At 40.2% G+C, this 15,660-nt stretch overlaps 2 protein-coding genes and 4 non-coding genes across 8 annotated transcripts; 1 reads left to right on the forward strand and 5 right to left on the reverse strand.

Moving 5' to 3' along the window:
* Positions 1 to 52: 52 nt before the first annotated feature.
* LOC123003372 (U6 spliceosomal RNA) lies at positions 53 to 159 on the reverse strand. The gene has a single exon (XR_006412575.1). It is a non-coding gene; the product is annotated as a U6 spliceosomal RNA (small nuclear RNA).
* Positions 160 to 854: 695 nt separating this feature from the next.
* On the forward strand, positions 855 to 1,869 carry LOC108058579 (serine protease snake-like). The gene is made up of 2 exons (XM_017143358.2): positions 855 to 1,107; positions 1,166 to 1,869. The coding sequence occupies exons 1-2, from the start codon at positions 863 to 865 to the stop codon at positions 1,755 to 1,757; spliced, it is 837 nt and encodes a 278-aa protein (XP_016998847.2). The 5' UTR covers positions 855 to 862; the 3' UTR covers positions 1,758 to 1,869.
* Positions 1,870 to 2,055: 186 nt separating this feature from the next.
* Positions 2,056 to 2,162, reverse strand: LOC123003371 (U6 spliceosomal RNA). The gene has a single exon (XR_006412574.1). It is a non-coding gene; the product is annotated as a U6 spliceosomal RNA (small nuclear RNA).
* A 207-nt stretch (positions 2,163 to 2,369) lies between these two features.
* Esyt2 (extended synaptotagmin-like protein 2) lies at positions 2,370 to 15,116 on the reverse strand. 3 transcript variants are annotated; one of them, XM_070216729.1, is made up of 11 exons: positions 14,901 to 15,116; positions 9,747 to 9,837; positions 7,718 to 8,204; positions 6,626 to 7,177; positions 6,381 to 6,551; positions 5,719 to 5,816; positions 4,616 to 4,664; positions 4,376 to 4,552; positions 3,885 to 4,316; positions 2,967 to 3,470; positions 2,370 to 2,689 (listed from the first exon to the last, which is right to left on the reverse strand). In XM_070216729.1, the coding sequence occupies exons 2-11, from the start codon at positions 9,749 to 9,751 to the stop codon at positions 2,600 to 2,602; spliced, it is 2,565 nt and encodes an 854-aa protein (XP_070072830.1). In that variant the 5' UTR covers positions 9,752 to 9,837; positions 14,901 to 15,116; the 3' UTR covers positions 2,370 to 2,599. The 3 variants fall into 3 exon arrangements, with proteins under 3 accessions (XP_070072830.1, XP_016999088.2, XP_016999089.2); XM_017143599.3 differs by lacking the exon at positions 14,901 to 15,116 and adding an exon at positions 10,395 to 10,524; XM_017143600.3 differs by lacking the exons at positions 5,719 to 5,816; positions 14,901 to 15,116 and adding exons at positions 6,069 to 6,154; positions 10,395 to 10,524.
* On the reverse strand, positions 2,729 to 2,835 carry LOC123003370 (U6 spliceosomal RNA). Its single transcript, XR_006412573.1, has one exon. It is a non-coding gene; the product is annotated as a U6 spliceosomal RNA (small nuclear RNA).
* Positions 3,677 to 3,748, reverse strand: TRNAD-GUC (transfer RNA aspartic acid (anticodon GUC)). The gene has a single exon. It is a non-coding gene; the product is annotated as a tRNA-Asp (tRNA).
* Positions 15,117 to 15,660: the final 544 nt, after the last annotated feature.

The raw sequence follows: 15,660 nt of genomic DNA on the forward strand, positions 1-15,660 counted from the left end.
AAAGCAGAAAAAGAAATCGATTTCAGTTTATTATTTGCCTTCAGGTTGGCAAAAAAATGTGGAACGCTTCACGATTTTGCGTGTCATCCTTGCGCAGGGGCCATGCTAATCTTCTCTGTATCGTTCCAATTTTAGTATATGTTCTGCCGAAGCAAGAACGAGTTACTTTTGAAAATGGCCTTATATATACGAACTCTTTGCGGAAAAAGCAGTTGAGAATTATAAAATTCCTGACTTTAGCGACATCTGGCGGTGGAGTTTCAATAGTTTCCACATTTAGCCGATTGGCGCTCTTTCTAACTTCGCAGTAAAATGTATGTATGTAAAATGTGCCAAGAGAGATCACTATAGTCGAGTGTCTTGACTATTATATACCCGTTACTCAGATAATGAACTTTTTAACAAGAATTAATACTAACTTTATTGACCAATTTTAAAAAACAATATTTTAGAACTGCGACGGCGCCGACTAGAGCTGTATAGTTAGCTCGTTAGAGTGGATGTGGCGCACCGCTGAAGCAAATCCTAGAATTCCTATCTAAAAAAGTACAAATTTGTTATTACTTTTTAATATTTATTTCCAAATTCATGCTCAGATCAGGTATCATTTTGGTCAGCTGTTAGAGTAACATTCCACTCGTGGTTTCTTATACATATTTAAATAGGTTTCTATATTTAGAGAGTGTAATTTCCCTCTTGTCGGGAAAAGTATCACAAATCCGATTAGTTATTCTATTAGAAACTAGTTTGCCCATTAAAATAGACCTTGACATAGATAATGACCTGGTATTAATACGAAAATCACTGATTTAGTCTCTACAAGATCTTCCATCAATGCAGTCGCACTTTTAAAATATAAAAAATGAGCAGAAATATTATTACACTAATTTTGCTGTGTGGCTTTAATTGTGATATAATATTTGCTCAACGTGAGAGTTTTGTCCTTTTCGCAGTGCTCGCCGATCCAGCGGATCCGAAAGAGTTCACCCCGGCAGCTCGCCTTGGTCATCGTAATTCACCTCTAAGCAAAACCAAATGGTTCTGTGGCGGCACGATAATCAGTGATCGTATAGTTCTAACAGCTGCCCACTGCTTTTATTCAGATGAGTGAGTTTCCAGTCTTATATGAAAAAATGTATGTAATATGAAAGTTATATTTCTGCAGAGGATCCGTAAACGTAGTGCGCTTGGGAGAACTAGTTTTCGATAGCGACGCGGATGATGCGCAGCCGGAGGACTTTGAAGTTCTCGAAACTAAGGCCCATCCAGATTTTCGGTACCCAGTTTTCTACAACGATATTGGAGTTGTCCTTTTGCGGGGGAAAATCAGATACAATCAATATAAGATGCCTGCATGCCTGCCTTTTTGCAATGGAGACAAGTATACTCACTTTACTGCCATCGGATGGGGCCAGGAGGGATTTGAAAAACTCGAACAATCCAAAGAGCTAAGGAAGGTGGTTCTAGAAAAGTATGGTTACTTGTGTTGGAGGACAACGGAGCCAAACGAGGATTTGCCGGAAGGGTACAAATCAGAGTCCCAGTTGTGTGTTGGATCTCCTGATGAGAAGGACACTTGCAATGGAGACTCGGGGGGTCCGCTACTGGTTGCCTATACTGGATATGGGTGCAAATATCAAGTCATGGGGATCACGTCAGTAGGAACCGCATGTGGCACTCCGAACGTTCCCAGTTTATACACGCGGGTACATTTTTACCGCGATTGGATTATAAGACAATTAGAGGGTAAAAAATAATTTAGTTTTTAATACCTATTTCCGGATTTGGACTCAGGTAAAATTTATATTTTTCCTCTTAGGGATTTGTACTACGGGTAAAGGGTATTATTATATATTGTAAATGAACCGAACATCGGATTTTTCAAACATAACAAAAAAACGTAAGACAGATAAAATTATTGTTAAAACAATTAAGTAATTATACTTAAAAATCCAATGTATTTATACAAAATATATTTTTGGTGAATTCTCCCATTATAAAATAGATACAAGTACATAATCTTTTTGACTGATACTTAGTAAGTGTTTAGAGCAAAAAAATGTGGAACGCTTCACGATTTTGCGTGTCATCCTTGCGCAGGGGCCATGCTAATCTTCTCTGTATCGTTCCAATTTTAGTATATGTTCTGCCGAAGCAAGAACGAAGTTCAAGTTAGTTTTTACCCTATTTATATAGCATCCTTGCAGAACAAGGACTTGGGAATTGGAAGGATGCAATGGATGTTCGATGTGGGCTTCTTCTCAGAGGGTTGGTTTCGGATACCTGCCATGGCAATAAATAAGAAGACAGTAGTATACTGAAATCGTTGATTTTCTAATTGTGAAATTTGGTATAAAAAAGTAAGAGTCTTTCCTTCTTTGTTGAAAACACAGTTCGTTTTATTTGACTATAATAAATTGATAGTTTTAAATATAGAGGCACTACTAAGAGAGTTTCGTTTCGTTTTGGTTAGGGACCAAATAAAGTATACACATAACAAATATAAAAGGCTTTAAGTGCGATTGGTAAAAAAGTGTTAAGTTGTTCTTGAGTTGATTGTGCTGTAATGAGACTCCGCATTCGTGTGACTCCGGTTTCACTACTCGTGCCGTATTTCAGGCTGCAAGTCGAACCAAGAATTCAAGCCAGATTGTGTGGTAATCTCGGCGTCGTCCAGAGGTATTTTCAGCTGAAAGAAAATGATTTGAAAAGAGTTTAGTAGCAGCAAAAAAATGTGGAACGCTTCACGATTTTGCGTGTCATCCTTGCGCAGGGGCCATGCTAATCTTCTCTGTATCGTTCCAATTTTAGTATATGTTCTGCCGAAGCAAGAACGAAGTTCAAGTGGGTTTCTTTCCTATTTATATTGCCTCCTCGCGGAATAAACACTTGGGAATTATAGGGATATAAGGATGTGAAGGACCTTCGGGGTGGCATATTCTTAGGGGTTGATTGCGGGTACCTACCATGCCTATGATGGGACTGCCGCCGGATAAAAATCCCTTTTGTGTGCACACCGTCACCTCGAGTTCTGTCTGCCTGAGCTCGGCAATGGAAATCAGGTACTCAAAGGATGCATCGTAAACAGGATTGCAATTGTCCTTAATCACGCCAGTCTTGCGTTTGGACTCCTTGCTGCGTCCCGGCAGCAGGTATAGCTTCACATACGGATCGGGGATGTTGCTGGGATCCCGGAGTGGTATCTTTTGGATCTTGTGAATGGTCACGTCCAGTTTCTGCCGCTGGGCGCTGTACCGGATCGACAGCTGCATCCGTCCAAGGCCGTGTTCACCAGGCGATGCGGTGGAGTCCGGGAAGCGATGGGTCAGCACGGATGCGGCCAGCTCGCTGATGGGCTTCTCGCTGGAGGTGGAGGCCGACATGGCCGGGGAGATTTTCGCAACGACTGCAGGATCCTCCTCACTGATGGGCGATTCGGCGGACAAACGCTTGCTGGATGTCTGAGATTCCTAAAGGCAATGAAAATATCATTTATATATTTAAATCGAAACTAATTTGCAACCACTTTGCCCAGAGAAAAAAGTAATGCCAAATAAAAAAAAAATAAAAAACCTATTGCTCAATAAAAAAAACTTTTGTTAATAGTTTAATGAAAATAAAAAAAAAAAAATATTTTTTTACATCAAAATTTAGAAAAAAAAAAGAATTTTCCATTCTCCCCGACGGGGAATTGAACCCCGGTCTCCCGCGTGACAGGCGGGGATACTGACCACTATACTATCGAGGACCTTGAAAACGGTCGAGCCAATTCTCTTCCATAAAATAGAGTCTTTGGCAACAAATTATTTTTTTTTGACAGATATACGAGAAAGTCACAAAAATCTTTTCTTTTATAGTTTGCAATACAGTATGAAATGACTCACCTTAAATGCTGGAGGTGCCACTACAGCCACATCGGGTGTTTTTACAGAACTGCTGCGAGTGAGGGCCGCCACTTGCTCCAAAGCATCAGATTCCTTGTCGATTTCCCCTGGCTTAAGGATCCGAAGTGAGAGCGACATATAGAGCTTCGATTCCGGTCCAGATTTCTGCAGTTGGAAGGGCTGCTGGATAACCTCCATGTTGAATTGCTTGAGCAGAGTGCTAAGGGTATAGGTGTATTGGCCGATATCGTTTCCGGTCTTCTGGTCGTAGATCTTGATGTTCAGACTCTCGTTATCGGGATTGCTGACCAGGAAGGTGAAGCCCTGCTCCCAAACCGGCGAGTCATCCCGCATAATCATGGCCGTCTGCTGTTTCTGTTTGTTGAGACTGCACACCAGGTAGGGATCGGGCTTGGAGCTGGATCGAGCTTGCTGGGAGTGGGGATTAGCATTTAACAATTAATTCTTTGATTCATTTTTAGCGCACCCACCTTCAAGTGCCTGGCGGAATCAATGAATACACTGAGAACCGCCGAGCTCATGGTGGTCACGCGTAGGAGCTGAGTTTCCAGCAAGATCTGTTGAAGATCATTGGGATCGGCAGTGAGTTTGTACCATTGCAGGCGGACATGAAGAAGTCCATGCTTGGCATCTTCCAGGGTTAGCCACTGAAATATAAATAAATGAAATAAAATAACTTGGTAACAATTGAGAAATATCCATCTACTCACGCTATCCACAACGCCTTTCTTGATAACGCTGGCAATATCGATGCTAGCTCTGTTTTTGGAAAGTAAAATATAATATTAGTTAAAATAATATAACATTTATTTCAAATCAAGGAAAATAAAAACCATGAATATTTGGTTAAATTGTTAGCAGTTCCCCCTTAAAATAAAGCTGTTTCAGGGTATCTCGTTCTGAGTTCTTGTTTGGGGGAGCTCTTGGGAAATGAGTGTGTCCGATTTCTTGTTGTGGGTGTTCGTTCGTGTTTTATTCAATCAATCAATCAAATTGGTGGTTGCCTAACCTGCCGAGCGACTCGTCATCACTAGTGCGGTCCCAGTCAAAAAGTCTGAGCACGAGTATGGCATGCTGGGAGACCTCGACCACAGCCTGCTCCATTCATATTCATCGTTCGAACCAAAAGCAGGGTAAAAGACATTTTAGCATTATTAATGGTTAGTTCCAGCGCAAAATCTACACAACTACGGTCTCAGTAGGGTTTTATTTACAGGTTCGGTTCTAACTACAAGAATTCATTGTCATTGGCATGCTGGTGGTTCTGGTTTCAGTGTGTATCAGTGGTTCAAAGTGCTCCAGCATCTGCTTGTGGTTCAAAAACAGGTGTCAAAGGGCATGCAAATTAGTTCATTTGAGTCAAGAAGTGAGAGCTTATGTCGGTTTGGCGAAAGTGATGAGAATTGTTTGGGAACAAACAATATCAAAATTACTACAAATATTTTCCTTTATTTTTAATGCGAATTTATGAAAAAATGTAAATGCATTTTAGGAAATGTCTAATTTCTTTTACATTTGTTGTTAAATACCAAAACTTGCAACATTTTAACAATTAAATAAACAATGTTAAACTAGTTTAAGTTTACAAGTTTTAATTAACAAATATACAGTAATAATATTATATTTATTTTATGTGCGAACCAAAACTATTCAGGTCAGAACATTTTCATTGGCGGATTTCTCATCACTTTGCCGTGTTTTTTCAGTGCTTGTTAGTAAACGTATTCAGAAGGTAAATAAAAATCAAGAAGAACGAAAAACCAAGAGGAACAAACAAACGAATTGTGAATGCAGTTTCATGCGGCAATACAACCTGCCCAATACATCATCGCTCTGTACACCTGGCATTGTCTGATCATAGTCCCACAAAGAAAACCCAATATAGTGGCCTATGGTAGTGAAAATAACCGCCTAGAAAAACAAATGTGTGAGTGTTTTGGGGTGGTAGAAAGTAGAGAAAAGAGTATTTAATCCATAAAGCAGAGCGAAACAGGAACGAAAAACCAAAAATGTTGCCTGTCAATACTCAGTTTCGGCGGCTGTTTCATGCAAAAAGAGCTCTCAATTTAATCGGCAAACACATTACTCACTGGGATTTAAAGGGGGCGGTGCGCTGGGGTTCGGTGTGTTAACTCAAAAAGGATAAATGAAAACATTGCTTACCTGCCAAGGTTCTCGTCTTTCTTGGAATCATCCGAGTCCTTCAATTGAATCTCGACAAATTGACCCATTTCAATAAAAACAGTTGCCTGCGTTCAGGCGCCAAACAAAGTAATCGAGTGATAAAAGAATGAAAAATCAAAATGGAAATAACGGAAAGGCAAAACAACAAACTATGCAGGAAATCGGTGGACTTGTGTTGGTTTGTATCATGCAGCAATCGATCGACAACATCAGCAGACTACAAAAAGCAACGCAACAAGCTTCTGGGGATCATCTCGGGATCCCCGAAGGAATCGCCCAGGGAATACGTACCTCACACCAGTAGTCCCACTTGGGATTCACGTTGTTATCGATAATCTGGGTCTTGAACTCCTGGGCGCCCACATTGATAATGGCATACGGATCCGACTTGCCCTTGCCCAGCACGCTGATGTCCTTCTTCATAAGATCCTTGGCCTCGACCACATGAATGCGCAGGATGCCCTAAAAAAAAAAGGTATATTGCATTTGTTATATATTCGAAATCATTTATAAGAAATATTGCCATAATAACCCACCTCTGGTTCGGGCATCTTTAGAGCCACGGCCGAAACCTCCTCGCTCAACGAAATGGGCAATTTATTGGGCAACACCATGACATTGCCTATCTGCTCCACAATGATCCTTCTCAGCAAATCACTCAGCCCCGGCATGTCCATGAAATCGATCACTCCAACCAAATTGAAATCGATATTCGGATTGTTCAGGAAGAAGATCTGCAGTCCTCCCACCAGGGGCATCGATCGGATCAGAGGCTTCATCACCACCCGAACCCAACCATGGATCTGGAAGTCCTTGATACCACCCTTCATACCACCCAAATAGAAATTGATGTCGCAGTCGCTGGCATAAAACAGATCCAGATCCATGATGATCTCATTCCGATCCACATTCTTGTCGTAGATCTTCACGCCCCCAATGCGAGGCGGTATCGTGCCCAGGATAATGCGATCGAAGCGGAATCCGTTCATCTTGTAATTGGCCAGTGCCAATGCCACATTCGGTTCGATGGTCTCCTTCACCAAAGTGCGAGCAAAGTGATTGGCATTGGGCCACACTTGCTTCAGTATCTGCAAAAATGTAGTAGTAAGTTGAAAATAATTATTAGAATATTAAAGTCATGTAAGAGCTTTAAGAACTCAAATTCCTATCCGCATTAGGAATTACGCATATTCCAAAAATAGTTTTATCAAAGTATTATTAAGCTAAAATAACCTTATCAAATAGGCAACTCATTCAGGATGTTTCATTTTTTTTAAAACAGAAATTGTGAAACACAGCTATGCGATAAAACCATTTTAGTTTTGGGGATTTCATAAGGCTCAGATTATCATTCAATTTTTAACGTCAATTTATTGTAGCAATTTTTCTTTAATGGGACTTCAAACGAGCTCGAGAAAGAATTAAATATTTTTGGCTGCTCTACCACTAACATAAATAATAAAGGCGCGATATCATATTAATCCTGACTCGCTTGCACTTCTTTAAACTCACACAAATGAAAAATTGTCACAATAAATTTACGCTAAAAATTGAATGTGTCATCTGAGCCTTATTATACTTTTGTTCTTATAAGTACTCAGTTGGTTTTAAGAACTAAGTTTATTTACCTTATTCAGCCACTCGCAACGCTCCACGTCGGGAAAGTAGACCCAGGCGGGCAGCTCATCAATTCTGGCCAGGATCACGTCCTTCTCGGAGGCGAGGGCCGAGGCCTTGGCAATATCGCGCTTCTTCTCCGAGGTCTTGGCCAACTGGTCGCGAGCCACCGAGAGGATGACGGGAGCTATCAGCCAGGCCACCGACCAGCCCATGTAGCCCACCAGATAGATGGAGCCCACGATGGCCACCTTCTTGCCCAGCGAGTAGAAGACGGAGAAAATGCTGTTATCGTCGACGACGGATTTGGTGGCCACCGTTGAATTTCCATTTCCCGCCTGTGTGGGCGTTCCGTTGCCATTGCCGGTGGGCGTGGCAGGGGCCACCACTGGGGTTTCGCTCATTTTTTTGGCCTCCACCAGGGGCACAAAGGGTTCGGTCTCCGTGGGATCGGGTGGGTTGGTGAACTCCGCCAAGGGCACCGACGGGGTGTTATCGCTGCAAGAGATGGGCGTACACAATTATAAGCATCTTTACCAGATATTTCCGATTGCAAAGCTCTCGACAGCTGACTCATTAGCGTTTGCCGGCTAAGATGCCGGCGTCGAACTCAATGCTCATGTTTACGATGATGTCATACTATATTGTGCTATTAGCTAGAAATGTGATCTTGGAATGCCTCCCCAGTTCTCTCTACACTCCATAAACGCTCTGCAAAAATATAGTACACAAAACGTTTACGAACACCTTGTTTGTTTACGTAGCTTAATTTTTCATTTCTTTAATAGAGTCTCGCATTGCTCATACGCCATGTGGGCGGGGTAAATTGACACAATTTTACGAGTTTTCTGGTGGTGCTCACCACCCACCGCGTTACCTGTTGAGTGGATACACAAAATAGCTTTCGTTTCCCTCAAGGGTAGCCCGACTTATTTGTGAAGTTTGTGAGCACACACAAAAGAAAGCATAGGGGTATCGAGTGACCTGTTTTAACTTTTTGAAAGAAAACTTTTTGCTCAAGTTTTTGAAGAGGACTGTGATTCATTGTAATTTTGAACCCAACCAGCTAAATGAATTAAAAAAGATTTAATAGCTATTATGAAAAGTTCTATTCTAACATGATGATTTTTCATAAACTTTTATAGCCGCTAACTTAATTTTCCCACTTCAATTATTTATTTTTCCAAAACTTTCCCAAGCTTACAAAGTGTATTTTTCATTTCCATCAAACTTTTCTTTTATTCCAACGTCCCTTTTAATTATTCAACGCTTAGCAGCTGTTGACTTTATTCAAATTTCCCAGAATATTCCTCATTGTTTACCTTTCATTCTTTTTATTCGGTGGCTTTGGGGACTCATTATAATATAGCCGTAATTTTCTTTTAGCAGCACATACAAATTTTATGTGGTAACCTTGACTCGGATAATCGGACGAAACCAAACTTTTCAAGAGATTTACAGCCTCAGCATTTTACGCTTTTTTTACGCTTTGTTTGCTGTTAACAACAAAGGAGACCAGGAATTTTCACTAAGCTGAATTCTTGGAGTGGCAAACTGGGGGGTTTTTCTCGCTGACAAGGAGGGTGTCCCTCTCCGGTTACGAGCTTTGCTAATTCAACTTTAACTGCTGGGGAATTGTTACATTCCGTTTCGTTCTGAGCTGCTGGGCACCTGTTGAACAGAGCACCCAACCTCCTGCCCCAAAAAGGCATCCAAAAAATATACCATATATAGCATAGCATAAGAGAGTGAGAGAAAACCCCGAATTCGAGAGAGGGTCTTAATTCTAGACTGGCTGCCAAAGCTTGTCTGCCTTCAAAATGATGGGGAGACTTCCCATTGCCAAGAACTTGAACGGAACTCGGTTTTTATTTTTGTTTTGCTCAAACTTAGTTTTTTTTGTGTTCAGGTTTCTTGGCGATGACGTAGTCTCGATATGTGGCTACTTTAAACGTGCGGAATACTTGAGTGAGCTCCATCGTTTGTGTCGTGTAATATGCTTAAATAAATGATAAATAAATAAATTAATTGTTGCATCACCTCATCGTTTGGGCTCTGGTGTCACTTGTGTTCTGTGTATGCTGAGTGTGGGTTATTTATGATTTTCGGGCTGGGTGAAATTTATGTGCATCTGAAATAAAGAGTCGGTGCTCAATTAAAAGTGCAGCAATCAAGATGGTTTCATTTCCATGAATATATTAAAGTTGATTTAGTGTATCACTTTCGGTTGCTTTTTATGACTTTTCCTTTTCACTGTATTAAAATGTTATTTATTTTTTCCGCTTTTCGTATTTTTCCCTTTCTATAAATAGTAAAACATTTTATAATTTTTCTCTTTGCACTTTTGAATTGGCTTTCATTAGATAAACAATTTATAAACATATTTGTAGCTATTTGTAATTATTTGAAAATTATGCATTTCTTTGTACATATTTAGATAGCTCGTCGGAGCTAAAATTCCTTTCATTTAATATTCACACACAAAAACCACAACGAACGGAAAGCCAACTAAATACGTATTTGCATATATATTGAGGGGCGAATATAGCTCAGGGCGGCGAGAATGTTTTCTGTATATTTTTATCAAGTTCTATTTTCCGCAGTAAACAAAAATGGTATTTTTTAAAAAAACACAACCGGATTTGGATTACACATCAAACAAGGCAGAAATAAACTGATTATACGCACCGAGAGCACGGAATGAATTCTTTATAGACCTGATTACTTCACTTAGTTTGTGTTTTTTCGAATTCCTGTAACGAACGGAGCGAATTCAGCGACTTTTCATTGTGAGCGGCGTTTGGGAACTAAATTGAATTGAATTCAATTCTCCGAGCATCAGCCACTAGAAGAAGTCTCGCGAGTTTGGGGGCTTTGAGTCAAAGCTTCGCGGTTTGAGTGGAAGCTATGTCTCCGCAGCAGCCGTCAGAAGCAGCAGCACTGCGGGATTCTTGGCGCCATGGTCTTCCATCAGAGGCTCCTGGTCGGAGGCACTACACAGCAAGGTTGCACTCACAAAGGGAGCTCTTTGTTCGGCAATTAATTTGAATATTAATGAACAACTAAGGAACACTCTCGTTGCTCAGAGCCATTTGCCTTTGCTCAGTCCCAGTCTAACTAAACTTTAGCTGCATTTACTAGTTGATTGACAGCCAGAATGATAAATTAGGAAGTTAGAAATTATACGAAATGACAATTGCTCTACAATTAAAATGATTAATTATGAAATAATAGACTGCTAGAAATTTGACAAAATTCTTGGTGGCATTTTAAAACTTGAATTCGAAATTTTTGTATTTTAAAAATTCTGGAGCTATTTTGTTAGTCAGTTAATTAAATTTCCAATATTATTATAATTACACAAACTAATTAAACATTTGTTAAAAGTAATAATTTTGCATAGTTTTTGTTCCTGTCGAATTTTGTTTGCCAGTGTAATTGAACTGATTGTCCTTGGTCCTGGGTCAAGTGGTAATTGTTGTTGTTAGCCGTCTGCTTTTTTCTGGCCGACTCACTTGCAAATGAGATAAAATCTAGGCTGTGTTGGGTAATTAGCGAAACAGTTTGAGAGCCACTGCCGGATGACGCACACGGGCGTAATAAACCCTGGGAAGTGTGCAGCCATGAATAAGGATTAAGCGGCATTTTTTCCAGCTTTGTTTGTTTGTTTGCTGGTTTGCTGGCTTGTTGCTCGATCTCACTCGGTTTTTCATAAATATGAAATGGCTGCGGAACACATGGCGTATGTGTAATAATCATGGCATATGCATTTTTAATGCTTCGATGTGAAATCGAAAGGTAAACAAAGCGAGAGAAAAGAGCGGCGGCGGAAGTGCACCACGAAAAAGCGCAAATCAAAAGCAAACAAAGTCTGCCCAGGAAGAAGGACGTACTTGAACATGGCCTTCAACAGTCACCCACTCACATCCACGAATCCACTCACACGCTCGCACGCACACCGTTGCACACATTGTCTGGCTGCAGGACATGCAGGAAAGCAGAAGAACTCAGCTGAAGGACGAAGGACGAAGCTTGCAGGCAAATGGAGCCAGCGGATGTCGTATCCCAACACAGGGAGAATCCGTCCGCGAAATACTGACAATTTTAAGCGACCAAAATAGCTCCCTTCTTTGTTGTATTATCTAAATATATCTTATTGATGTTTTACACACAAAATTATTAATATCACCATGAACATGATTTAAAAACAGCAAATACTCTTTAACTGCAACACTTTTTCTCTGTGTAGATGGTAATCAAGTTGGGATCAGCGGAAGTGAGTTCCTCCTTTCCGGTGAAACAAACACATACACATACGTATGCTCGATTAATGACACAATGAAGCCTTAGGGAAATTTCGAGAATTTTCCCAGCCACATTCTGCATCCTTTTGAATGAAGAAACATTCATACACACGTGCCTTCGTTTAATTGCCCCTTAAATATTTTATATCGACTGCTTTGATTTCCCCCAAAATCATGTAGGTTCCTTTGAGGTTTTTCAACTTTGAACCCACTTGGGGGGCGTGGCATGGGTTTGGCCAAGCTGGTAATAAAACTTTTGCCCCCATCAACGTGCCATAAAACTTAATTCAAAACTAAAGTGTGACAATTCCCCGGCGGTAATCGAGGTCACTCGATGACGGCGCCTTGACTTTATTGAACGAACAATGTAAACAAATTGGGAATATTCTTTTTTGTGCTGTTTAGCTTTCGTGTAGCATCGCTGGCGATTGCAAGAAAATTGCGTCACATCGCCTTTGATTTATGGAGCGGCTCCAGTCGAGCAAAACGATGAGAACCAGGGAGACCTGGCCCACCGAAGGTAACTTTGATGTGTAGCAGGTCAGGCAGACATTCAGACACGGCAAAAATGTTATAGAACATTTTGACTTTAATTCAGTTACACAAAAAATATTCTTATTGGTTTGTTTTCGTAATGAAAACACTCTTTAATCTAAAACCATGCCAAGAATTTAATTTGAATTTGAATTTTTTTAAAGTAAATCAATTCGTTTATATTGAATCATATATTATGTGACACATTTAGACCTCTATTTTTTGTTTTCTTGTACTACAAAAATGCCAAAATAGTAATTGATTTTATCTGTGTATCGGAAGCAACATTGATTGCAGACCAATGTCTTAGATACATTGAAGCAAACATTAAATGAGGTCACAATTGAATTAGAGCCAAGGGGTGAGATGGTGATTCAAGGTTCCACAGCTGGAAACTCAATCAGGAACACTCAATTTAGACTTTCTTTAACATAGTGGCTTTTCATGCAGTGCTTTTAAAAGATTTTCAGTAAACATTCTATTCACTCGTGTGGAACTCAGCCGAGCACGTTTTGGCCATTCCCAGTGTTTAGGTAAATTTTCTTACAAAGCCAGATGTTTCGGGACCTTCCGGAGCACCTTAAAGCATGCTTTCGCCTGGCATGTCAAACATTTCTTTTGACTACGTTCGGTTAGCCAAAAAAGACCTTTGCCCAAGTTGTTATATGCAGATGATGTTAACGTAAAGCGGCCTCGGGGAAACATATAAAATAACTGACTTGGGAGTCAGGCAAATGAAAGTTTCGCCACCCAAGTTTCGACCACAAAATTATCCTCCATTCAAGGCATGTTGCCTTGAAACACATGTGTTTCTCTCGGTAATCCGAATTATTGGGCTTTAATATCGGTCGCAGACAAGGCTGACATCAACAGCACTGACCACAACTCGGTATCTAAGTACAAATGGAATTCGTTTGCCTTATGAATTATACACAAGTTTGTTTCTATTTTTTGTCGACTGGTTATTGCCCCGAAATGCCGACAGTCCTCTAATACCAAACTGGAGGAACACGCACGGAAACCGTTGATTGCGGCAATAAAAAGAAAAACAAAGGAAGCCAAAAAAGGCAGCCGATTATTAATGAGGCTTAGGCGGGTCAAAGGATACAATGTCAAGGATTCTTTGGGGGAAAACAGGCTATGGGAAACTACTTTTGAAAATACAACTTCCGCTTAATGGTTTGCAATTCATGGCTCATAAAAAATGAAGTATGTGTAGAGGTTTTTACACCGGCTTAGTTGGACTAAAGAGGGATTAAGAAATGGAACTTATTCCAAATGCAAATAAATATTTAAAGCTAAAAGGTGTAATGTTGGGATTATACTAGTTCATCACACAGTTGCGTACACAGTTGAATTACGAATCTATCCATCTAATCTAAGCACTTTCATGCGGGTGACGGAAATCTACCTCACTTTTAGTTTAAACATGCAGTGTTAATACATCTTTCTAATTAAAATATTTGTTTAATTATACGGGCAGGCGAATGGTGAGGTAGCTCAGGCTTAAACACGCCAGCCCCATTCCCCAGTGCATATAAAACGTTCCACTTTGGGGGAACAACTTAACCTAAACGCAAATCCTAAACTTTTCCCTCGCCTGACTCGTCACCAGCTGCAAGGATATCCTTATCGGTGTGTGTGTGTGTTTGTGTTTGTGAGGGGCTAACCACAACCACAGGACCCAGAGACGCCTTAATGTGTCCACATTTTAATTACCCTTGATGTCGAGTGCGAAAGGCTGCCACCGAAAAATAAAGGATAAACAGCAACAACAGCGGAGGAGCAAGAAAAAAGTTGGAGGCTTCATGGAAATGCGCTGGCTTTCATAAATATTTCAAATGCCTACCAAAGTCAGGTCTGCCAACCCCTTCTTCTTCTCCTCTGACAGCTCTTTCTGTCACTTGACACTGCGTTTTATACTGTTTTTTTTCTATTTTTTGCAAGTTTTCCTGGTACAACGCTGCGTATGTGTAATTTACATGCTTCAAGTTGAATGAAACCGATGGGCGTGTCTCTAGAGTCGCGATAAGAGCCAAACCTTTTCGCAGGTGGACTTAGGGAAGTCGCCACTTAGGACTTTTGCATTTTTAATGGCACACACAAAAAAAAGATGATGATGCAAAACTTTAACGAAAAAAATACATTTTAGAGTTGCCATTCTGATTCTTAGTTCAAACGCACTTTAATAACGATCTTTTAAAAGACGGATTATCATTTTATTTCCATCTTGTCTCAGCAATTTAGCACTTGAATGGGTGCTAATGGCTTTTATTGGTCGTCAAAGGACACGGAAAAGGTTCTCATTTTCTGAGAGCCTGAATCTGAGCCTCTGCCCAGTTTGAGAGTCACTTGCCTTTTTGCGAACAATGTCAATGGGTTACCAAAAATAAAATTCAATTGTTCGGCCTTTGTATTTCCGTTTGCTTTCTTTTATTGCGTTTTTTTTGCCCGGCACTCAAGTCGCTGTATTGATTCGGAAAAGTCGCGCGCGAATTTCCTTCGCAGGACTTTGGAAAAACCTCCGTTTGGGTTTTCACATTATCCGTGTTAAGTGTCCCGTTGTACGCGAGTCGCACAACTGAAAGTGCGGTAACTGAAAGCGAAACTCTATTGCCTTTGCAATATCACTCATACGCAGTGGTTGACCTACATCCTGTAACAAAGTCTTTCAGAGAGCTATTGAGTGATAGAGCGAGCTTTCGGTGCGAGAACTTTTGTTTATGTTCTCAGCTATTTTTGGCGCCAAAATAGAACAACTGTTGCAGTGAATGTTTACACAAATTGACAGGGGTGGTGGTGGGTGTTGTGTCCTTAATGTGAGTGTTGTGCAACTGGAAAAACCGATTAAAAGATTATGATATGAGTAGAGTAGTTTGGGTGACAAAAATTATAATGTTAAAACTTGTTTAAAAGCCTGGTATTGTTTTAATTATTTCTAATGATTTTTTAATTTAAAAACTATTTTTTTAAGAATAGACTTGATCTATTCTACGATTTATATTTTACACGTTTATAAAGCATGTCAAAAGCTTAAATTTTTTTTTACATCTGAAGCTTTTGTTCTCTTTCCCTTCTGTCTCAAAATTTTTTTTGCCACCCCTTTTTTGATGTGT

The sequence above is a fragment of the Drosophila takahashii genome, chromosome 3R, assembly GCF_030179915.1.
Source record: "Drosophila takahashii strain IR98-3 E-12201 chromosome 3R, DtakHiC1v2, whole genome shotgun sequence".
NCBI lineage: Eukaryota > Metazoa > Arthropoda > Insecta > Diptera > Drosophilidae > Drosophila > Drosophila takahashii.